This window comes from Lissotriton vulgaris, chromosome 3_1 (genome assembly GCF_964263255.1).
Source record: "Lissotriton vulgaris chromosome 3_1, aLisVul1.2, whole genome shotgun sequence".
Lineage (NCBI taxonomy): Eukaryota > Metazoa > Chordata > Amphibia > Caudata > Salamandridae > Lissotriton > Lissotriton vulgaris.
This window is the reverse complement of record NC_141689.1, coordinates 2,112,802,711-2,112,820,573: the sequence shown is the minus strand read 5'-3', so window position 1 is coordinate 2,112,820,573 and position 17,863 is coordinate 2,112,802,711. Positions and strand designations below refer to the sequence as shown.

General features: G+C 46.6%; 1 protein-coding gene across 1 annotated transcript in view; it reads right to left on the bottom strand.

The window, feature by feature from the left end:
* Positions 1-17,863, bottom strand: part of CORIN (corin, serine peptidase) — a 1,855,778-nt gene that overhangs the window by 697,568 nt on the left and 1,140,347 nt on the right. The window contains exon 7 of the mRNA XM_086962682.1: positions 17,420-17,530. Within this exon, the coding sequence (XP_086818808.1) occupies positions 17,420-17,530 (111 nt within the window). The remainder of the gene's footprint in view (positions 1-17,419; positions 17,531-17,863) is intronic.

Sequence of the window (17,863 nt, the reverse complement as noted above, 5' to 3'; positions counted from 1 at the left end):
GTGTTGTCCATAATCGCTCGGGTACAAACCAGAGCCTGTGGATTCATCTCTGATGTGGTCTCAGAGTCAGCCTTAGCGAGGTCTGTGCCAGCTGTACCCCTTGTGCTGGCAAGTGGTGTTTGTCTTGTGCATTGTTGTACACCATTTTGTTTGGACCAGATTCTCCTATTTACGCCTCAGCCTCTCCATGGTATCCCTTGTTGCCTTGCGCTAGATTCACACTTCTACTGGCGCATACAGCTAAGCCTACTTCTACCCCCGGGTATTTAAATGTCTCTTTGCTATTCCCTCTCTCTACTCCCTTTCACACCTGGTGACCTCCCTCACTGGGGTCTCCTGCCCGTCTTTTCTCTCTTGGAGTAAAGCAAGACATTGTGGTCTTAAAGTGGCCCGATTGTTTTTTTTCACAGGCACACACTTTAGCGCTACTTTACCAAGTTTACCAGTGAAGGGCTACTTTCGTTTTCTCATCTTTCTTTGAACAGCATTGTTTTCCTTAGTTGGGGAAGCGCAACATTCCTGAAAGGACTGCAATACTTAGTTATTGTGTAGAGTGGAAACGTTTAATGTGTTCATTATAAGCTGTTTTCCTTATTTTAGTTTAACTGTGTCCAGGGATGTGGTCTTTATAAACCGAACTGCTTACGTTTTGTAAGGATATAAGCAATGGACATTGAAACGGTTCACTTCTAGGCCCTGTAGTCATGTCCTTAACTTTTCAAGCAAAAACACTCATTGATTTCTGAATAATGAGTGTAAAAGCATTAAGGTAACCACGTTGTTTCTGCTTACATTTCACATGCTTTACTTAATCTTGTGTTTCCTATGAGTGTTTGCTTTTTCCAGGATGTTGGTACTTTTTTTTTTCAGGCAGCATATTACTCTTGTCTAGTGCATTATTTGAATTCAGTCACATACAGTTGTTTATAGCATGGCACAATTTGGTTGTAGCTGAAGACAGTGTGAGTTTCTCTCAGTGGACCAGTCTGGTTTCAGTGGGGGAGAGGATGTGGCACTAAGGCCACAGCTGCCGATTTTGGTACTGGGGAACCAGGTTCAGCTAGACCTAAGAAGGCACCGCAAGACCTTAGAAGCCCTGGTGTCTTAGCACCAGCAGGTCGACCGTAGTGCGAACAAGTGTGCGTTAACTTTGAAGGCCTGTCTACCACAATCCATACAGAAGTTCACCTTCAGTCTTCCGGGCAGGCCTACGAAGCAGCATTCCCTAGAGCAACAGTGACTCAGTCACTGAGGTCACAGGACCCGTGAAACCAGTCTGCCTTACCCTTGGTACCTCCATTGGCCTTGTTGCAGCAGTAGTAGCTGCAATTCACCAGGGATCGGCAATGCAAAATTTGCACACACACCAAACTAAGTTTGCAAACTTCACTGTCTCTCTGCTTCATGCACAAGCACTATTAACATGTGCTGCCTGCTTTGGGGCCACTGGAATTATACAGCTATGGCGGACAAAATGATGCTGCAGTGTTTACTAAATTATGCAGCAAACAATGGCTGCAGCTTAATGCAGTATATTTTCTGATACTTTATTATTTTGACTTTTTATACATACTAACTGTCTTTGCAAGGATTTTGCCTCATTAGTACCAGTGTAACATACAAATGAAGCAGTGAGAAACGTGACCAGTCAACCTTTGCAAAGGGCCCTCCCCTTCGCAGCAACACAAGTCACACATTTAGTAACCTTTGATCCGTTTGAGCTACAGACTGTTTATTAGTTATAATTGTCAAGTTATGCAGCAGATGATGTATTATGTGACAAATATGGTAGAGCCATAATTATGTGGAATACATTTGTAAACTAGGATATTTCGCCGTTCATATTTGAACTGCTCTTGCCGAAAAGGGCAAGAGAAGTTCTGATGACAGAAACTGCATGGCTCGGAGAGAGATAGTTTGTGATTCCACTTCTGAGCATATGTGGGACATTCTGTGATTGGAAATGTATCCCACTTTGTTAATGTATTTTAATGTCAATAACTCATATTAAACCTTTAATAAACATGTGCATCCATTGGTAGAAGTAAATAATGTAATAAGCTGCAACTGGTCAGTGAAATGCTAAACAAATACTAGAAATTGGGATGTCCTTCTCTTTCTAGCCACACCTCTGACTCCGCCCACTGATCCAATCCTCAGGTTATTCCCGCGCTCTGATTCTCCACCCACAGTTCCCCTACTTTTTTTCCCCTACTTCGACCACTGATTGAGGTCAGTTATGTTCTGTCTTCAATTCTCCGTAGTAGGGGCTTGTTTTATTCAGGGACCTGGGCCCCTGATTTGCCTGCATGCCATTTGCGAGACTCTAGCTACCATGAGCCGTACACCCATCATAAAATAAGCCTTACTTTTGCAAAAATGTGCAGATGTCAGCCTGCGGCCCTGCAAGGGTATTTGATTTATTAATGCTTCTTTATTTGAGGGTCCAGTGGGGTGATGCACATGAAAAACTTGACAATTGCTTTTTCAACAGCCATTCTCTATTACAACCTGCTGGGAACTATGAAAGTGGACAAACAGCAAGAGCCAAATGTCTTCAATCCCATGCTTCCACTGGAGGAGCAGTGTTCTGTTAATATGGCTATGATAATTTTTCATTGTGCTGAAAATACCCAATCGGGCTTCGCATCCACACATTCAGAGTAAATTGTGAATTCCCCTATTTCTTTTTTTCTGCAACATTTGTATTTATATTAGGCATTATTTTTCTGCAGCAGTGATGTAACATAAGTTCCCGCAATGCAGGGGTGCAGAGCTCCATCGGGCCCCCTCATGAAAAAATGGTAGGTGTTGGGGAGGGGGCCCCTCCATGTAATTTACAGGGGGGCCCCCTCAAGTTTCGTTACGCCACTGGCTGAGGGGGCCTGTGTTACGCCCCTGGTTCATGTTCTTTAAGCAGAGGGAGATTAACTAAACTGTTGAACAGACGCCGGGACTCAAACTGGTCCCGATTTGCAAAGACGGAAGCTCTTGCCATAACGCCATATCATCTCCTGTTTTTTAGCACATGCAGTACCGGCGTAAACCTGGTAATGATTGAGTTTCAGCATTAAATGAAGTTGCAAAGATAATCTATGGAATAGGCTTTGCTGGATTGGCATAGATTCAGAACTATCCAAAAGGAATCAGTATAGTCAACCACGGTAACATTTATGTTAAACTCAATCAAGATTTTAACACAACAGCTTAGTAATGTTAATGATGTATACTTCGTATGACATTTTTTCTCGCCCTGTAGCAGTGATTAACATGTTTTTTTAGATTCCGTATGAAGGTCTTGCTGCACGTTAAAAATCAATATTTTACTTTCAACAGATAGAACAGTAGTGAGAATTTTTATTCATTTTTATCATGGCACACCTGAGTTATACACCTATAAATGCTAAATAAGATTCTACCAGGATGAATGTTGGGTGCTTTCCATGGTGCCTATGTGGAATTTTAGTTTGCGAGCTAAACATCATCTGCGCCAGCTTGTCACCCACGTACGACGTGCACGGCAGCCATTTTAGGTATCATGGTCTCCCTGTCCACGATAGATCGCCAGCGCGCCCCTCTGACCCAGCAAGCATCCTCCGCGCACCCTGGCTCCCCCTCCCTCCCCCTCATGAGCATAACCCTTCTGCATGACCCTGTCCTTGGGAGTCACGCCTGCGCCTGACCAGCATCTCCTCTCCTCCCATGAATGCCCCTCTGTTGATGAACCTTCCCTCCGCGCTCGATTGTCCACGCGGCATGAATACCACTCCTTTGATGACCCCTTCCCCCGTGTCCAGCTGTCCACACAGGTCCGGGGCCATCGCCTAAGCCGGGAGATATCATTTACTGCCCCTTATTGTATGAAGTCGATCTTCTTCAAAGGACCCTCTATTGATCAAGGCCTCCCCACCCCCTGGGATATGATCAGGCGCACACATCCTAAGACTCGGCGGAATACTCAGCTGCGTGATGACCCCCTCCTCTTATCAGCAGGTTGAGGACCTCTATTGTGGAGGTATATGGGGGTGGGATTGACACGAGGATTACGGGGATGTCTTTTTCCTTACTTCACAATGTTCTGATTGTAATAAAGAAAGGTCACATGCCATAAACCAGTGTATAAGAGGCCAGGCCTCCGAGAGGCTGTTAGAGCACCTCGAGACGATACCTTGTTGTCTGATCTGATGTGTTCTGCTCCGTCGGAATAAAACTTCTGTTTCCTGCCTTCTGGTCTCCGGCGCCTGCCTCATTGCTTGGTAATTTGAATGGTACAAAGGCGGTTAGCGCCGGGCAAATCTTGAAAAAGGTCATAGCCCTACCCTTTTTCCACAATTGGCGTCCCAAAGCGTGGGGCCCATCAGTGACACGTGGATCCAGTGGGAGAGGTCCCGACGACAGAGTGAACGACTGCAACGATCGGGAGAGCTCGTGTCCGATAGACCCTCGTCTGACAGCCGATCATCCGACCTTCACTAGTTCCGAACAGACCTCTCTCGAGTGATCTACGGTCCTGACTGGGAACCATCAGGAGTGCCACGAATATCACGAAGAAGAGAGGACGATCGGGCGCTGGATTCAGAAGACAGGAAACCGTCCATGCGGTCCGGGTAAGGTCGTGTAAACACGACAAACTGAGAAATGATTGTTTGGTTTGGATAATACTAGTATTACGCTTTGTTGATACCTCTGGAGATTCACCGTCTGCAAACGGAGAAAACAACAGGCTCTCTCTTTGCAAGCAGTGAAGGATAGGTAACGCAGACTTTTGTCCCCATTGTAATCCGTCGTGCCTATCTTCCTCCCCCACTGTTTTCCCGAACTTTCGTTCGTGGATTGTTGTCTGGAGATTCTTTGTCTGCAAACAGGGAAGAACAAGGTCTCTCTTTGCAGGTAGAGAAAGAGTGGGTAACGCAAAACTTTAACACGTCGTACCCACTTATTCTCCCCATTGATTGTTTGATTGACCGTACATTAAAGTGTTCGGTATTGGTTCTTTTGAGGTATTCACGGCCTACAAACAACGTAGAATAGAAATATTCTGTCTAGTCTTTGTCCGCCGTGATAAGATAGGTAGTGCAGACCTTTGTCCCCGTTGTAACCCGTCATGCCTATCTTCTCCCCACTGATTGGTAGCCTGTACAGCCCGGACCGCTTATTAGAGATGAACCATCCAGCTCCGCTGGAGGGCACCCCTAATAAGGACATGTTCACTAAGCATGGACTAGTCGCTATAGCTTATACTAAGCTATGGCATAAATATACAAAGAAGAACCCTGAAAGTCAGTGGCCACTGATAGGTTCCTTTGATGAAAATAAAATAAAAACATTGGAAATAGCGCTCCAGAAAAATAAGACCACGCCCACTATGCTCGATAGTATAGGCATGTGGCGCAAAGAAACGGAACAACGAAAGAAAAGAGAAGAAGCAAAAATAGGGAAAGAATTACGAAAGGCAGCCCACCTAGCCGCTAAGCAACTAGAAGAAGAAATAAAAGAAAGAAAAGAAGCTGCACAAAACCAAGAATCAGGGTCGACGGGTCAATGTCCTGTTAGGACCCCCTCTGCGCTCTACCCTGAATTGCCCTCCAAACAACGGGCGAACAATGAGTTACTGCTAGGTCCCCCGATCATCTACATGCCCCCTCCATATGCCCCCTGCCAACAAAGCTTGCAAGCCCCGAGTGCGAGCGAAAGTGACCTTAGCGCTAGTGCACCAGCCCTCACGGCCGTCGCACCAGCCACATTAACAACATCGCCAGATGGGCCCGAGGCTAGCAAGCAACCACCAGCCAGACCAAATAGGTTGAGCAAAGATGAACGGGATGGGATTGACAAAATAGCTAAGACATTAGTAGAACGAAGGGAGAGCGAAGAATACACAATGAACATGTATAACTCACATGCCGACAGCCATAGACGGAATTTCATTTTGCGATTCAGCTACCACACCCTGAACGCATATGAGGATAGGTATCAGAGTAAGGGCCCCGCTAACCTGACAACACTATATAGAAAGGTTGATGTTGGAGATGGGACTGAATGTGAGTCGATGGAGCTCTTCATGCAGATGCTTGAGGTCTTCCGCCACCTCACGGAACAAAAACCAGAAGCGAAGGTTACAGTCCCTGAAACGACCTCAGTAGAAGTAGCCAATACTATGATGCCCATCAGAGAAGCGGCCCCTTACTGGATCCCTCCACGTGGCCAGGGAACAAGCGATGATATTAATCATGCAGATGCAAAAGGGAGGGTTGTGTACAATTGGGTTTACCAACCATGGGACCCACAAGATATCCTAACCTTTAAACAAACTCTGCCCGATTTAAGAAAGAACCCGACAGCATTCTATACCGAATTAGGCACAGCCTTGGGTTCGACGATAATGACTTTAGCGTAGGCATGGGCGAATTTTGCGGATCTCGCGTTCGCGAATTTTGCGGATTTGCGGATTCGCAATCCGCAAAATCCGCGAATTCCCGCGAATTTTTTTTTTTTGTGTTCGCCCGTGTTTCTGCCAGTTCGCGAGGGTTTTTACAATTTCGCAATTTGCGAACTTACCTGTCGGGTCGCAAGTTTTGCGAACTTGTTGTTTCTACGTGTCCAGCCTGTTTGGGACACTCTTCTTCATCACTGCCACTCTCTGTCACCACTGCCACTCTCTGACTACTCATGCCACCCTCTGGCCCACCCATGCCACCCTCTGTTTCATCACCACACCCTCTGGTTGTCCAGTGTACATTATTTTCGGCAAAGCAAAGCACACCTTCCCTGCCTCAAGTGACCTGAATTAATTTGGGGCTGATTAATGTGTCACAGAATATTTTTTTAGCTGGCACCTGCTTCCTTAGTGCGCCCTGATTAGTGATCTTTTGCACTTGCTAAGTGCTTTCATTGTTGCAAAATTAGTTACAACACCTGCCCTGCCCCAACTGACAATAATGAATTAGGGGCTGATTAATGGAGTTTAACTTCCAGCCTGGCTCCTGCTTGTCTCCCTTAGCTGTAATTCAGGACCTTTGTGGCATATGTGTAACTATTCTGAGGTTCAGAGCAGGGTCACATAATAGTTTCAACTGGCAACTGAACTCTGGAGGGGCCCCTCAGGAAGCACTACAGGAAATGGCTACTAATGATGAGCCTGAACTTTTGAACCTGGTAAGTAGTTACTTTCATTTTTGCTAAGATCGTATTTCTGCAATTTTGCACTTATTCGCGGGGCGCGAACTCACGCGAACAGTGCGAGCAGTGCGAGCAAAATCCGCTGCTCGCGGATTTGCGGATTTTGCGGGAAATTCGCAAATCTCGCGGATTGCGGATTTCCCGAAAATCCGCAAAATCCGCGAGCGGAACGGATTTTCCGCCCATGCCTACTTTAGCGGACATTGACTTGTTCTTCGGGTTATGCCTGCCAGCTGACGTGTGGAAGCAAATCCGGAAGGCTGACCACACGGATCTGTTTGGACATACCTGGGACCAACTCGGTAAACTAGATAGACAGCGAGAGCCTGGAAGGAAACCAGTAAAGGACATACTAGAACTCCCAGACAAATTAGTTCAGAAGTTAAAGACACTGATCCCAGAGAAAAAGGTAGATTGGTCGATAGTCACGGCCTGACGACAGAAACCCCAGGAAGATGTGTCAGAATACTTCTCCCGATTCGAGACAGTGTTCTCCGACTACAGTGGCCAAGACATGACCACCGCAACCGGACAGCACCTGTTCGTACAAAATTATGTAAAGGGCCTATCACAAGAGGTCTCCCAAAAACTGCAGACGAGTGAGAGTAGTTGGGGGGCCTCCAAACCCGCAGCTATCCTTCAGATGGCTCAGTATTACGAGCACCAAAAGAATGAGAATGATAGGGCGTCCGAGAAAAAGAAGAAAGATTTAAAAGAAAGGGTGATGATAGCCCAGATACAAGGTATAGCGGTAGGACGGGAACACCAAAGGGGGAACTACCAATCGACCACCCCCAGAAATCTACCTCCTAAAGATCACACCCCAACACCCCACACTGGACGTAGAGACATTAGCAATGACCAATGCGCCTTCTGCAAAGGATTCGGCCATTGGAAATCCCAGTGTCCGGTTCTGCTAGAGATGAATAGAAATAGGGACCCCAGGGATGTGGCAGGTGGTCCGAGAAATAGAGTACAAGGACGAGGGCACACAAACGACACCAACAATGACAGATCAGGGAGATTGAACACATTTGACCGCCCCCGACAGAACCAATATCAACTGTCCGATGGTGAGAATGCCCCTGATTTTGCATAGGACTGCCAGGGGCAAGGGAGGGATCCAGTCGAGCTCTGTGTTGACCAGCAAGGTCCTTATGTCACCGCTAAGGTCCTGGGTACAGAGTCTCCATTTTTGGTAGACACTGGGGCGACACGTAGTGTGTTATCGAAACGACTGATTCCAAGGGCACCCTTGTCTGGCTCACACATTACATCGATAGGTTTCGATGGAACGCCCTACACTAACCCCCTGTCCGTACCTATCACCTTTGACCTAGAAAACAACACCACTGACGCGACATTTCTGCTCTCCTCCAACTCCCCTGACGCCATCATGGGCATTGATTTACTGAAACATTTTCGAGCTACCATTAGGTGTTCCCCAGATGGGATCCGAGTCATCCTGTACGACAACCCAGACATGCCCAAATCTTGCCCTGCACGACACATGTGCCCCATAACCGATGCTGACCTGTCCTTGCTTGATACTCTGCCTCCGTACCTATGGGCCAAAAATGACTCTGATGTGGGACGAATGATGATTGACCCCATTCATATAACTGTAAGACAGGACGCTATGCTCCCGAAACTCCCACAATATCGGATATCTCCCGAAGGCGAGAAGGCACTGGTAGCGATCATTCAATCTCTGGTGGATGCGGGAGTGGTTGAAGAGGTGGTTAGCAACGTCTGCAACAGCCCAATCCTACCTATTGTTAAGAAGCAAGGCGAAGGAGATGAGAAAGCATACCGCTTCATCATCGACCTGCGAGAAATGAACAAAGTGGTTGTACCCCAATACCCTGTAGTCTCCGATATCACCACCATTCTGACCCTCATCCCGTCCACTGCCACCACCTTCACTGTTATCGATCTTAAGAATGCGTTTTTCTCTATCCCCATCCATCCAGACAGCCGTTATCTCTTCGGCTTCACTTTAAAATCCCGCTCGTACCGGTTTTGTAGAGCTCCCCAGGGGTACACTGAAAGTCCCAGCATTTACAGCCAGGCCCTCAAAAGACAGCTGGATGCCTTCCAGCTACCAGATGGAGTGGTGTTGATCCAATATGTCGATGATATCCTTTTGGCGGCCGACACCACCCCCCTCGCAACCACAGCCTCTGTCCAACTCCTACACTTTCTTGCAGAAAATGGCCATAAAGTTTCCAAAAAGAAATTGCAGTTCTGCCAGCCACAAGTGACATACCTAGGCCATCTCCTGTCCAAAGAAGGGAGGAAACTTACACCTGACCGAATCCAAACCATCCTAGACACCCCCGTCCCAAAAACACAAAAGCAAGTCCGCTCTTTGGTTGGCCTAACCTCTTTTTGCAGACAGTGGTTACCTAATTACAGCCTCATTGTGAAACCACTACTTGCCCTGTTGACCAAAGATGTCCCCTTCCCGCTCCCTTGGACCCCTGAGTGTCAAGCATCCTTTAAGGAATTACGGGATGCACTCTGTTCAGCACCCGTCCTAGGAACCCCGGATTACTCCAAACCCTTCTCCCTCTTCACCCACGAAAGGGAGGGGTGTGCATTGTCTGTCCTAACTCAATCAATTGGTCCTAAGCAGCGCCCTTGTGCCTACTTCTCCGCCACTCTTGATCCTGTAGCCAGAGCTTTGCCTGCCTGCCTTCGAGCAGTAGCTGCCGCTGCTGTCTCTATCCGCCAGAGCGAAGGAATAGTACTTTCAAACTCCCTCACCGTGTTAGTACCCCATGCTGTCGACACCCTTCTGAACCAGACCAAGACTCAACATTTGACTAGCGCACGACTGACGGGGTACGAACTGACGCTACTTGCACCCCACATCACACTAAAGAGATGCACGACTTTGAACCCTGCCACATTACTGCCCCTGCCTGAAAATGACCCCGACGTTCCTCCCATACACGACTGTGTGACCCTCACGGACGAACAAACTAGGAGTAGAGTTGACCTCCGAGACACTGCTTTCACTGACCCCGATGGAGAGCTATGGGTAGACGGCTCATGCATCAAGCTCCCAGATGGCACCACTTCAGCTGCCTATGCAGTAACGACAGCCCGAACAGTAGTTGAAACAGCCTGCATCACACAACGATCTGCCCAGGCAGCAGAGCTGATAGCCCTCACACGAGCATGCATCATAGCCACAGGGACCACAGCGAACGTATATACAGACAGCCAGTATGCCTTCGGGGTGGTTCACCATTTTGGGCTCCTGTGGAGGGAGAGGGGATTCCTGACGTCCCACGGCACCCCTATCCTCCACGGAGATCTAGTCTCCGCCCTGATTGAAGCAGTTCTCCTCCCCAAACGATTAGCGGTGATCAAATGTCAGGCACACAAAAAGGTGACAGACTTAGTCGGACAAGGGAATGCACTGGCCGACATCACTGCACGAACCACAGCTGAGAATAGGACGGTGACACGCATGTATGTGACCAGGTCACAATCAGAGAAATGGACTGACACAAGGGAAAGGATCAGAGACATCCAGTCGGCCAGCACCCCTCACGAACTGATTAAATGGGCAGGGGTGGGTTTGAAGGATGATGAGGGCTGCTGGCGAACGAAGGATGCCAACAGATGGTTGCTGCCCGACTCATACCTGATCCCCATACTGACAATGGCTCATTCCCCCGCACACATAGGATCTGCACCCATGATCGAACTCATTTCCAAAGTCTGGCACAACGACAAAATCCCCGACTCAGCCAGACGCCTAGTCCAGCAGTGCCTTATCTGTCTGCAACACAACCCCGGGAAAGGAACTGTGGTACCCCGGGGAGGGTTTTGGACCCCCAATCACCCCTTTGAGGTCCTTCAGATGGACTACATCCAACTAGAGAGATGCCGAAGCTTGAAGTATGTACTAGTCATCGTATGTGCCTTCAGCAAATGGGTAGAGGCCTATCCAACCCGTGACAACACTGCCATGACAACTGCCAAAGTACTACTGAAAGAATTCTTCCCTCGCTATGGCCTTTGTCGAATTTTGTGGAACGACAATGGCCCCCACTTCATAGCTGAGGTTATCCAACTAATCCGAAAAGGATTGGGGGTGAAACAGAGATTTCACGCAGTCTTCCACCCCCAATCCGCCGGCCTGGTGGAACGCCATAATGCCACACTGAAGTTGAAATTGTCAAAAATAGTGGCAACCACCGGACTTAAATGGCCAGACGCTCTCCCTTTGGCCCTGCTATCGATGCGCTCTACCCCCACCAAACACCATTTGACCCCCTACGAGGTTGTATTCGGGCGACCGATGAACCTCTGGACCGCTCCCAAGCCAACCACCATTCATGACGTCCCGGACGTCCTACTATCTGATTATTTGTGCAAGTTAACTAAAACGTTGTCTGTCATTCATCAACAGGTGCAGCAGGCCATCCCCGATGCTTCCAGGGGCCCCGGCCACGACATCCAACCGGGAGATTTCGTTCTAATACGAAATTTCCAACGGACCAAGAGTCTGGAACCCCGGTGGACGGGCCCCTGGCAAGTGCTGATTAGCACACAGACGGCGCTTCGAGTGGAGGGGAAGAGGCACTGGCTGCACGCGCATCACTGCCGGAAGGTCTCTGCAAACCTGGCCACGACAGAAAGCGTCAGCACCCAAGAAGAGCTCCTGAACAAAGACCGACCGACATTGAACTGTTATCCCGATACTGAGGCACTCGAACTTGCAAAATTCTCTGATCCCACTGTGCCATCCAGAGAAGGGTATTTCCTGCGTCGAAAGGAGGGAGCTTCGGCTAAGTAGACCACGGACTAAGTTGAATCTCAGGACGGTGACCTAAGCACAACCAAGGGTTGCCGGGAGAGAAACTAAACGAAGTCTGTGGTTCTGCCCGCTACCGAGCCCCTGTAAGGTGATGGAAGCGCCAGATAAGAAGATGATGGAAGCGCCAGATAAGAAGATGATGGAAGCAACAGGAAATACCCACTATAGAAACCCAAAGACTGACAATTTGCACAAATCAAAGACAATCGCCCTCTTTATTGTCTTCCTCTTCTGCCTCCTCCTCATGACCTCCTTCTGGATTCTGGAGGAAAGCACACCGGCTCATGAGGCATTGCTACCTACTGCACAACCAACACCCCTGAAAGAGCATCACCTAATCTCCCTGTCGCCTCAGCTCCGAGAAAGGCGCAGGGAATTCTGGAACAATTCCTTCGTGCAACTGTTGCACCAACACAACCTTGCTGCAAATGCTACGAACTGCTGGATCTGCGGGTTGCTCCCGCATGCCACTGGACACTCCATCCCCTTCATCCCTTCTCCTTTCTCAGTTCACGGCTCCTGCCTCGCCTGGTTAATCCTCATGCAAGAGAGCCACAAGGACAACGCCACTTCCAGCCAGACAGTGTCGCACTTCTACTCTGGGTTCTGGCTGAACAAAACCGGAAAGACCTCTGCTCCCCTGTGTCCTGCGCTCACAGGCGCCACCTTCCTTAAAGACATTCCAGCCAAAGAACGAGTCGAAGTACAGGTACTCCACAATCCAGCTAGATCCACCTTCTCTCATCTGCAGAAACAAACTACCGCCACTCTGACTGTGGCTCTTTCAGTCATCAATGTCACAGGTCTTGTGTGTCTCGAAGGCCAGGGAACACAGCTGGTGGGTCACAGTTCCTGCCGAATCACCAGAACATTGAACTCAGTTGATTCCCCTTCCTTTGTTGCTTCTCCAAATATGTACTTTGTGTGTGGCACCAAAGCTTACACCTGGCTCCCGAAAGGTTGGAAGGGTATCTGTTACATTGCCTTCGTTCTTCCACCCACATATGTAGCCCCTGCCAACCATCACCGGCAGAGGCGTGCAGATGACATCGGACAAGCCGACTCCACTGGAGCCCAGTTCCTAGATGCAGCAAAGGGACTTGTTCCTCTGTGGGGCCCAATGGCAAACAGCCGCGCTATCCGACACCTGACCCAGGCAGTAGAAACAACGATCAACATCACGGCTGGCATCCTCGCCAACAACACGGCGGAGCTTCAGGCGGTCCGCCTTGTGACCCTTCAAAACCGCCTTGTCCTAGACGTGGTCCTAGCCGACCGAGGAGGAGCATGCCGCATCATCGGATCTAGCTGCTGCGCCTACGTGCCAGATAACTCGCCTTCAGTCTACAAAGCCATTGAACACCTCCACAGACTTTCCTCAGAGGTTCACCAAGAGCAGGAAGGATGGTCGCTTGGGAGCTGGTTTTGGGACACTTTGAGGAACTGGGGTTGGAGGTTGTTTTCCTTCGTACTGATACCTGTTGTGATATTATGTGGGTGTTGCTTGGGTATTCAATGTCTACCCTCCTTGTGCAGCTTCGTTTCTAACTGTATGTGCCCAAAGACTTTGGACTTCCGAACTGAGCACATGAGTCCCCTCTACGAAGTAGAAATACGTGGCCTTATGGGGATAAATCCAAACTGACAAGTTGGCGAGACATGTTAAAAGGGAGGACTGTGGAATTTTAGTTTGCGAGCTAAACATCATCTGCGCCAGCTTGTCACCCACGTACGACGTGCACGGCAGCCATTTTAGGTATCATGGTCTCCCTGTCCACGATCGATCGCCAGCGCGCCCCTCTGACCCAGCAAGCATCCTCCGCGCACCCTGGCTCCCCCTCCCTCCCCCTCATGAGCATACCCCTTCTGCATGACCCTGTCCTTGGGAGTCACGCCTGCGCCTGACCAGCATCTCCTCTCCTCCCATGAATGCCCCTCTGTTGATTAACCTTCCCTCCGCGCTCGATTGTCCACGCGGCATGAATACCACTCCTTTGATTACCCCTTCCCCCGTGTCCAGCTGTCCACACAGGTCCGGGGCCATCGCCTAAGCCGGGAGATATCATTTACTGCCCCTTATTGTATGAAGTCGATCTTCTTCAAAGGACCCTCTATTGATCAAGGCCTCCCCACCCCCTGGGATATGATCAGGCGCACACATCCTAAGACTCGGCGGAATACTCAGCTGCGTGATGACCCCCTCCTCTTATCAGCAGGTTGAGGACCTCTATTGTGGAGGTATATGGGGGTGGGATTGACACAAGGATTACGGGGATGTCTTTTTCCTTACTTCACAATGTTCTGATTGTAATAAAGAAAGGTCACATGCCATAAACCAGTGTATAAGAGGCCAGGCCTCCGAGAGGCTGTTAGAGCACCTCGAGACGATACCTTGTTGTCTGATCTGATGTGTTCTGCTCCGTCGGAATAAAACTTCTGTTTCCTGCCTTCTGGTCTCCGGCGCCTGCCTCATTGCTTGGTAATTTGAATGGTACAAAGGCGGTTAGCGCCGGGCAAATCTTGAAAAAGGTCATAGCCCTACTCTTTTTCCACACCTATGTTGAGGTTACAGTCATCAATGAGGATGTGCATTAATGTCTATCCTGGCTCTTCAAATGATCCTCCTCACCCGGTAGGACCACCAGCCCCCCACCCCAGTGCCTCGAGACCCTCAAGGGTGAGTAGCAGCGCTTTACAAACCCATGATTGATTGAAATCTATGCAGATGGCACAGCATGGATTAAGATAATCCCAATATCTCTAAAGAGCCTTGCAGCATTTGTACTCCTGTTGCACTTAGGGTGCCTGCAGGTTCCTGTGGGTGGTCAGGGTCCTGCAAAAGCCATATCCACAAGTTTTTATAATTGTTGCTGTTGATTACTACATCAAAAGCACTGTACATTTAAGTGTTCAAATTAGGAGAAATAAGATGTAGAGGTAAGAGGCAAACGGAGCTGGGCTAACTACCATTGCTTGCCTTTTCCATTTCACACCCTTTTGCAAAGATAATGAATTCAAAAGGAAGAATTATGTTCTGCATTGAACAGCAGCACTGCTCATTCAACGCTCTATCATGAGGGACATCTCAAGACTCCAGGCAGATCTCTGGTGTTTCTGGCTGCAATTCCAGCATTAATATATATGATTGAGGCAGTGTGAAGGTGAATGGAGAAAGATCCGTGACATTATGGAAACTCTTCTCGGTAATAATATTTTTACTATAATTATTACTACTATTATTATTAGTAGCAGAGGTAGTACCAGTAATGTATGTTGTGACGAAAGCGGTTTATTATATGGTATGGTTGTGTGACCTCTCAGTGTGAAAAACTCACAAACACGTTTTGGGTCCAGTCAGGCTTGTTTGAAAAACCTTTGCTCAACCCTGGGTAGCTGTAGCTTGAAGCAGTCAGGCATTGGCAAAGGAACAAGTGCAAAGCATTAAGAAGTTTCAAAACAGTTAAGCAAGAAAGAAGTAAAACAAAAAGAAATTAGAACACTGATTTATAGAAATAGCTACTATTTTCGAGAATATTTAGCCACCAAAATGAAAAAAATCTAACAGAGGGTTCCGGAAATTTAAATTATTGAGTAAATTATAAAATCAATGCTTTTCAAATCGCAAACAAGCATTGGCAACTACCGCAGTAAGCAGGAATCACTGACAAAATATTGTAGTAAAAAATATCGAAGACAAAAATATCGGTAAAAATATTGATCGTCAAAATATATCGACATGCTATCTTTAAAATGCAAATAACAAAAATATATAGATGTAAAAAATATTGATATCCAAAATATCACTTTTTAAAAATATATATAAAAAAAGTTAAAACAATTACATTATAAAATTAACTAAAAATAAATTACTTGGGTATAATATACATTTAAAAAAAAAAAACAACGAATTTAATAAAAAAAATGTAAACATACATATATAAAACTTAATATATAAAAATATATTTACTTTAAAATAATTAATAAACAAATAACTTTAATTTATTTTAAAATATTATAGATTTATAAAAATTAACTATAAAATATAAATATATACATACATCTACAATATAGAATATCATAATAAAAACATTACATTATAAAATATAATCCTAATATATTTATACATTTTTAAACTTAAATTTAGCACTCCATTGAGTGCAAAAGTAGGAAAAGTGTTGGATAGCAAAGGGTAGAAATTACTATTCCCGCTCCAAAGAGTGCAACAGTAGGGAAAGTGTTGGATAGCATAGATGTAAAAATTACCATTTCCACTCCAAAGAGTGCAACAGTAGGGAAAGTGTTGGATAGCGAAGGGTACAAATTAATATTCGCACTCCAAAGAGTGCAACAGTAGGGAAAGTGTTGGATAGAGGAGGGGTAAAAATGACTATTCCACTCCAGTGAGTGCAAAAGTCGGGAAAGCATTGGCTAGCGGAGGGGTAAAAATGACTATTCCGACTCCAGAGAGTGCAATAGTAGGGAAAGTGTTGGATAGCGTGGGGTAAAAATTACTATTCCCACTCCAATGAGTGCAACATTATGGGAAATTATTGGATAGCGTAGGAATAAAAATTGCTATCCCCACTCGAGTGAGTGCAACAGTAGGGAAGTGTTAGATAGCATAGGTGTAGAAATTACCATTCCCACTCCAGAGAGTGCAACAGTAGGGAAAGTGTTGGATAGCGAAGGGTACAAATTAATATTCGCACTCCAAAGACTGCAACAGTAGGGAAAGTGCTGGATAGAGGAAGGGTAAAAATGACTATTCCACTCGAGTGAGTGCAACAGTCGGGAAAGCATTGGCTAATGGAGGGGAAAAAATTACTATTCCGACTCCAGAGAGTGCAATAGTAGGGAAAGTGTTGGATAGCGTAGGGGTAAAAATTACTATTCCCACTCCAGTGAGTGCAACAGTAGGGAAAGTGTTGGGTAGCAGAGGGTTAACATTATTATTTCCAAATAATTAAAAGAAAAAGAAAAAAGACACAAAATACCAACTACAATACAAAAAGTGTTAACACAAAAATAAAAAATATATAAAAATATAAAAAATTACAACAGCTTGAAAAATATTTTCAATGTCAAAAAGTACTAAAAATGGAACATAGCAGCTCACCTTCTTGCATAACGTAAGAGTTATGCATTCTTGAACTAACTTTGCGGTGGTGATTAAAGAACCCGGTCTATTTATTTTCTTCACCAGAGACAAATCGGATGTAATCCAATTCATTCTAAATCCTTAATCGCATCTGCTTGAATGTTTAGTAAATGCATATGCAAATTTCAATGCCTGGGTCTTATTCGGACATACACCAAGGAAGTAGTCAGCAGTAAATAACAGCAGGAATCTTGTCACTACTTGAAATGTGCTGTTAGTTCACTTAACAAAGGCACTCGAATTACCACAGTGGTGCGGCTCATCGCTGAGGTCTCCGCAGTCATCGTATCCATCGCACACAAAGCTGACATTCAGACACTTCCCGGTGTTACAGCGGAACAGGTCCTGGCTGCAGTCTACAGAACAGACAAGCAAACAGAGAAAGAAAACATCAGAAAATCACTGCCCTTTAAATTGTGACCATCCGCGGTGTAGGCGGTGCATTTAAGATTAGTAAAAACATGATTTTGACAAGAAATTAGACAAAGCCAGAAAGAAAACGTCTATTTATACAGACGCCAGAAAATATTTAGCAAGATGTACATTTATTCCAACAAATCTTACAAATGCTGGCTCACAGACAGAATAACATGTAGTGGAGGAGGGGAATCCTAATACTGCACCAGAACACCCATCACGCGTCAAGCTTAATATGATCGGAATAGCCCTACCATTTTCACTGTTTCAGC